This window comes from Lepisma saccharinum, chromosome 19 (assembly GCF_977018435.1).
Source record: "Lepisma saccharinum chromosome 19, izLepSacc3.1, whole genome shotgun sequence".
In the NCBI taxonomy this organism is placed as follows: domain Eukaryota; kingdom Metazoa; phylum Arthropoda; class Insecta; order Zygentoma; family Lepismatidae; genus Lepisma; species Lepisma saccharinum.
The window spans coordinates 10,752,300-10,759,742 of record NC_139247.1 but is presented as its reverse complement, the minus strand read 5'-3'; the positions used below and the strand labels follow the sequence as shown (position 1 = coordinate 10,759,742).

The following is a 7,443-nucleotide window of genomic DNA, read 5'->3' as shown; positions in this document are numbered from 1 at the left end:
ATATCTATACTATTATTATACCATCTTTTTACCTACTCATGTAATAATAAAATACAGTATTAATAAATTTACATACTTTAATTAATATTCAATGTAATAATAATAATCTAATTACTTTAATTTAAACATTATTATTAGTATTATTGAGACCCTTAGATTGGATCACCCCACGAAATTTCTAGATACGTGCTTGTTCTTCCCTAGTTCTGTGGTGTGGAACTACTAGCTGAGACTGTTCTGCACGTACAATCAAATCAGTCAAAGGAAGAGCAAGGGACGAAGTGGTGTTTTAAGTCCATTTTATGTACAACTAGCTCATTACCCGGCTTTGCCCAGGTATTTATTTATTTGTACCAATCTTCTATTAGATAGGAAAATAATGAATTCTAACTATTGTCCAAAATGAACTTGGAGTTGAACGACATTGGGAGTGTCACTATTCATTTTAGCGACCCCGTAAACTATAGATTCCGTACTAATATCGGTTGCTTTCGATTATTTTTACTTGTCACTCCCTTCCCACCCTACCCCTAGGAGTGCAAGCCGTGTCTTGGAGTTGAACGGCATTTTGAGTGTCACTATTCATCTTACCGACCCCGAATACTATGGATTCCATACTAATATCGGTCGTTTTATGTCCCCCTTTCCCACCCCCTCCCCTAGCAGTGCCTGAGGTGTCCTGGAATTGAACGGCATTGTGAGCGTCACTATTCATCTTAGCGACCCCGAAAACTATGGATTGCACACTAATATAGGTCGTTTTTTATTATTCTTACATGTCACCCTCTTCATAGCCCCACCCCTAGGGCTGCTGGGGTGTGTTGGAGTTAAACGGCATTGCCAGTCTCACTATTCATCTTAGCGACCCCGAAAAGTATGGATTCCTCACTAATATTGGTCGTTTTCGATTATTTTTACATGTCCCCCTTCCCAATCCACCCCTAGGGGCGTCTTGGAGTTGAAGGGCATTGCGAGTGTCACTATTCATCTTAGCAACCACAAAAACTATTGATCCCACAACCCATAGGGGTGCCAGGGGTGTCTTACCCCCACAGTATTTCTTTCGAGATTGCAAGTGATAGATGTTCCAAGTTTGGTTGAAATCGCTCCAAGCGTTTGAGAGTTATGCTGGAACTAACACACACACATCCATTTTTATATATTAAATAAGGCTAATCGGAACTGGACCTACAGTTTTAAGTGGGATCTGAACCACTCTTTGGCCATCGAACCAGGGACCCCTTGATTACAAGGCGACGACGCAACAACTACGCCATCGTGGAGTCTCCGTAAATAGAACAAAATTGGTATTTACTTTGGAAGACATCAAACCTAATTTCCTTACCACTACAGAACCAACCCAACGCTTGCCACACTGAAAGCAAAAGCACAGCAAATTACAGAAATGATCTGAAACGGATGTCGACCCATCATTCCCAGTTCAATTGTTGCCTCTTTAAACAGCCCTCAAAAGTAACTTGTCGAAAGTTTCATGTGTATTTGATTTGGGAAAACTTCAATTCAATTCTACCTAACTTTCCAGAAGTATGTCGACCTTGGTGGCAGAGAGCTTAGCACAGCAAGGTACAGGGATATCTGATCCCAATCCATGCCCGGGCATGAGTGTTCCTTCATCAATTTCATTGGTTCACCACTCATTCTTGTTACGTTACGATTAGCGAGAAGTGGAAGAAATACGAAGTTGATGAACTAAAATCAAATCTCTACACACATACAATGAAGAAACTGAATAATAGCAAAACCTTCGACATTTTCTTTCCCAAGCACGTTCATACAGAGCTGGCCGTTCACGCACTTAGCCAGGGGAGGGCTCAGGGGCTGAAGCCCCACCCGAAATCTTACAAATATATAATTTAAACACTGCATAGTGGAAATTAATTTTACTTCGATTAAACATATTGTATAATAAGTTGCAATGTACTGAGAAATTCATCCTCAGGGATTCTACTCCCCACACACTTTTTCTCTCTTTAGATGTCGGTGCTACCCTCCCCGAAATAAAATTCTGGCTACAGTCTTGGGGCCGTTAGTAATATTTTGCAGGAGGGCCCAACATTTGTAGATCCTACACTGTTTATATATAGTAATAATTTCAAATTAAAATTCAAATGAGCTGACATGTAATACGGAAGAGATGAGAAGTTCTATTTTTAGAATAGCACACACGGATTTGCTGTTTTTATTTCTTCAGAATTTTATGATTATTTGAAAGATATAGTATTTTTAAAAACCGGTTTTAGAAACGTTTTTCTGGAACAGACGAAACTACAAACAGAGAAAGATGCTTCCACGGCACATATTGAATTACCACTTCTATTGTTAGGAGCGTCTACAGGTAAACCTTAATATGGATTACAATGTGAAGTTTGAACATCTTCATGTTAAATTTGCATGGAAAATTACTTTTTACTCACACAAGTTCATTTAGTATTTGTATTTTTAAAATTTTGAATACATTGTAAGAAATTATATATGTACACTACACGAAAGCAAATTATACAGTCGCTACTCCACTTTCAACGTCAACATCACGTGAACGCCGTGAGAATAACGATAATACACGATCCGCAAAGCTGCTGTTGGGCGAATACAGTCTGCAGAAGTCGAGCCAGCGATTCGCATCCGCTTCATTCTCTGGTTCGAAGTGAGTAGATGCACGGACTAGATTTTGTAACTTTTCTACCAGCTTTCCTTCTGTGGTTAATACCTTCAATATAACGTACCCTGGTAAAAAAATTGCTGGTAGGAACGTTATGATCCACCCTGCTATTACAGTCCAAAGGGGGAACGGTTCTGTCCCGTACGAAATCCTTTCGTTGTAGATCACGAAGGCACAAACGACAGCGAGCAGTGTTACGGGAGTCAAGAAAATCCAACACAACCACCACAATACATTAATAGTCTTTGCACCGTAAACAAAATCAAGAAGTTTTGCGTAGTTTTTCATGCCGAATATGAATACAAAAACAAGCAGTTCCATGAGGCAAATGATGACTATCGTTAGCGTTGCGTGGTTATCGAGAAGTTTCATCCAATAGATACCATTCTCTCGAAGGCAGAGTGCCGAGCCTATGAGCAGTAAGAATGTCGTCACTGTGATGCGAAAGTTTCTTTCCTTCTTCAGTGCAGGGTGTAAGTCTAACAAACTCCACTGCAATGCGTCCAGCTGTATTACTATCCAAGAGAGCGTAATGAAGCCAAGAGAGAGGAAAAGGATCACGTGCCATAACTGGTGAAAGGGGAAGGTGGCTATGATTGCAGGATATATTGAGAACATAGCTGCTGGTCCGTCCTTTGCCAAAGAGAACATGGGAATACCTGTCTGCGCCTGCAAATATCCCAAACCACAAAACAGGATGAGTCCAAAGATGATGCTGACCACTGTGCTTAGAGCAGGAACACAGAACACTTCCCACGAACAGTCCTTGTTCACGTAGTTGAACCGTGCTCGATGAACCGCCATTCCTAGTCCTGCACCGACGGTGAACAGTGCTTGCACTGCAGCGTCCACCCATGTTTTGACGTTAAGAAATTCGTTCATGTCAGGCATTAAGTACGCTATAAGCCCGTTCGTTGCTCCAGGGAGAGTGACTGCACGGAGTATCATCACTACCATGGCTACGTATCCAAGCGGCATCAGAAAATAGAAACTTTTTCGAATTCTTTTCCAGCCGATGGAGCAACAAGCAATGATCAGAGCGTACAGCAAGAGATGGAACGTCAACAGCTCCCACACGAGTCCTCCAGGCTGATCAATACTGGCCGATGTTCTGAGAGCGAATTTGTTGAGGTACTGTTCCGACGGACTCTGCAGAGCCACCGATAAGGTTGCCAAGCCACTATTTCTCACCTCGGTACAGTTTCCATCGTTCCAAGAGTACTGGCATGCACTCCAGTCGATAAGTTGGCTCACGGGATAGACCATGAAGAAAAGACAATAACTGCCGATGACGCTTGCGTACGCACACAGGAAAATATTGAGGATCACTGTTGCATATCCAGCTCCATTCATTATGGAAGCCGCACCAAACATTTTGATGTATCCGCTGTTTGTGAACTGCCCAACAACTGTCTCCAAGTGGAACATGGGTATTCCGCAAAGAAGGATCATAAGCAGATACGGGACGAGGAAGGCTCCCCCTCGATGGATGTAGCACATGTAGGGGAATCTGAAGACGCCTCCGATGCCGATACATGGGATGAGGTAGTAGAATAACATCTCCATTCGTTTCAAGTACTTCTTGGCTTCTCTGGGATGTGCGTCGGGTTCCATCAACGTGATGCTTCTGGTCTCCAGTCGGACTGGAAGCTCGGAGATTATTGACCGTGAGTCATCGCTGATTGAGTACTCCTCGACGACATCTGCAAACGTCACCACTCTGGAAGGAACGTCTACTTCATCTTCGTCATCTTCAACATAGAGACTCTGTCGGCATCTCTTGAGGGGAACCAATTTCGATTTGCATTTTCTCAGTGGGCTTTCAGAAGGTTCGGCCTCAATTGCTTCGGAAGGTTCGGTCTCAACTGCTTCGGAAGATTCTGTCTCAATTGCTCCAGAAGGTTCAGTCTCAATTGCTTCAGAAGGTTCGGTCTCAATTGATTCAGAAGGTTCGGGGTCAATTGCTTCGGAAGATTCTGTTTCAATTGCTTCAGAAGATTCGGTCTCAATTGCTCCAGAAGGTTCGGTCTCAATTGATTCAGAAGGTTCGGCCTCAATTGCTTTGGAAGATTCGGTCTCAATTGCTTCAGAAGATTCGGTGTCAATTGCTTCGGAAGATTCAGTCTCAATTGCTTCGGAAGATTCGGTCTCAATTGCTCCAGAAGGTTCGGTCTCAATTGCTTCAGAAGGTTCTGTCTCAATTGCTGGCCCAACTTCATCACTTACGGTTCTATCCAACTCGCTCTCTTCGATATTTGGCAGAGGTTGCTCATCACTTGACGTGTTATCCATAACGTCACTGTCTTTTATCTCTTTTGATCGTGAATATCTATTCTTTTTTTATTCTTTTTCTTGCTAATGGCAAAATATGCGTATAGTGCTAATTATTTTTTTCGCTGCACTAATTCCATGGAAACTCTTTACCGATTTTTAAAACATCAACAATCAATAATATCCATGGCATTGCTCCTTCCCTGTGCAAGATAATTGGGATGTCTTCCAATATTTCGAAGTGTTAATTTCGAGAAAGTATAAAGAAGGGGAAGTTTCAAGTTTTCTCAATCGGTGACAGTGGCTTTAACAGAATTTAGTCTTTTTAGTTTACAGGAAGTTTCTTCCAGTTCCAAACCCTAAATCCGAAATACACACATATATACACTCACACAAATGTCTTAACAATGTTATTTCTGATTGACGTGTATATATTAGTTCGGCTTACCTATAAATAGTCAGATATAAATCTGCTTAATACGTTTGAAGAAGTTGCATAATCAAGTTAATTTTGTGTAAAGTCATTTCTGACATCATCTCGTAATCAAGGGGTTCCGGCAAAGGAACATTGCAGTGTTTCGTGCACCATTTTGAACTGAATCCAGTCCCGATTAGCCTATTTGGCCACAAGGTGTATTTAACAGAAAACTGGTCCCGGGTTCTAATCCCCACCTGGGTATGGATGTTGTTTGTGAGTTTCCCTTCATCAATTTCACCATATCATCAGGTAACATGCATAGGAGGTAAAAATGAAGTGATTGGCCTACCAAGCCTCCCTCTTGGGATGTGTGTTCAACACGTAAGGCTTCTAAGTCTACCTTACAAGTTGAAATTATTGAGGAAAACGTATTTCATTCCTGTATTTATCGCTTGAACACACATAGCAATATCAGACTTCAAGTAGAACTTTTAACGAAACAATTGAGGACTTGTTTTGATTCGAGTTGTTTCTCTGTAAGGCTTCTTCAGAGGACTTACGTGTAGGTGAATGGAAGAAATGATTTGGACTCGCCCATGGCGAGTGTGTTTGCTTACTTAGTACCTTCTCAACCAATGACAGGGCGCCCCGATTCTCACGCACTGTATGGCGCATTACCAGTAAGTGCTAACCGGCGAGATTTCTGTCCCCGCTGCGTCTGTTTGCCACGGTCGGAAGAGAACCAAGAAAATCGACTCCCGTGTTGTTTCAACAATGCTTGATGGGAGGTGTAGCTAACAAAACGGGTGTCGTTTTAAATGTGTAAACTAACTATTAAGTTCACAAAGAGATGGTTTAATGTTGGATATTACCTTCATTAATGGTTTAATGTTGGATATTACCTTCATTAGAAGCAGCGAAGTTAAAGATAAAAGAGGAATGTCTGGCAATCCTAGATCCGGCAGCACCCGCAAAGTTAGGTGCATGCATCCCAGTTGCCTGTAATGTTAAAAGCATACACGTAATACTTAGCGTTATGATTTACAGATTTGTTTACCTTTTCCTTTGACTAAGTTGCTTTTCAAAATGTGCGCAAATATCGTAACCATGATAATGAGTAATATTCTCGAATGCATTTGAATTTGCAAATTGTATCCTACTCATTTCCCACAAATGGCTTTTTAGTGAAAGAAAAAGAATAATAAGAATAAAAATATGACATGGCTTTTCCAGAAGAAGAGTTTGTGTCCTTAACTAAGCTGTATGCGAAATTTGTCAATTGCTACCAGTTGAAAGTTGAGCTACAGGTAATATATTCTGAAGCCGAATATCGAGTAAAGAGAGTGTTTGAACTTCATGAGTACCTGCGTACTACCCATTTGAATGAAACTGTTGAACAAGTGTACAAACTAACAGAATTGTTCCTCACTGTTCCTGCCTCAAGCTCGTCGGTGGAAAAGTAGTTTTCTGCACTGTAAAGGATTCATACATTTCAACGCAGCACAAGACTCAGGCAAGAAAATCTGACTTGGGACTGATATCCACTGAAAAGGAGCTAATAGGAAAATTGACCAGAAACTCCCGATTCTAGGACGACGTGATAGAGATCGTCGGATCGAGTTACAGTATAAATGAGAATTTTCATTAAGTAATACATACATATGCTATTATTGTTAACATAGAGTGTGTGCATTTTGTGTTTGAAATTAAGTAAGCCCATGCATGACTTACATTCAAATAGATTCTATTTAATTAAAATATCTTTGGGTTTTCTTTATCCAATATTCAGATCAGGTTTATCTAAGAAAGCCTTACACCTTTCATAGAAACACGCTACGCCACTGATGTTCAACCACTAGTATCATAACAGTAACAGTGTACAGTTAGTTGGTAATTATGGTAATTTTTTGTAATTATTATAATTACTATGCTGAAAGTCTGCTCAATGATAAAATGTATGTGTGACACATGTCCAATTATTGTTTTTTTATTATTGATGGTCATGTATGTAATTATTATAATTAATATAAAACTTCACATATTTAAATAACAAAGGAAGCGATGATTCAATTCC

The 7,443-nt window shown here is 40.6% G+C and overlaps 1 protein-coding gene across 1 annotated transcript; it reads right to left on the bottom strand.

The window, feature by feature from the left end:
• Positions 1-2,515: 2,515 nt before the first annotated feature.
• On the bottom strand, positions 2,516-4,972 carry LOC146002930 (sodium-dependent proline transporter-like). Its single transcript, XM_083141088.1, has one exon. It carries the CDS (start codon positions 4,970-4,972, stop codon positions 2,516-2,518), a length of 2,457 nt encoding a protein of 818 aa, XP_082997214.1.
• Positions 4,973-7,443: the final 2,471 nt, after the last annotated feature.

Excerpts from the sequence above, each read along its gene's own strand:
- LOC146002930 (XM_083141088.1), bottom strand. The coding sequence starts at position 4,972 with ATGGATAACACGTCAAGTGATGAGCAACCTCTGCCAAATATCGAAGAG.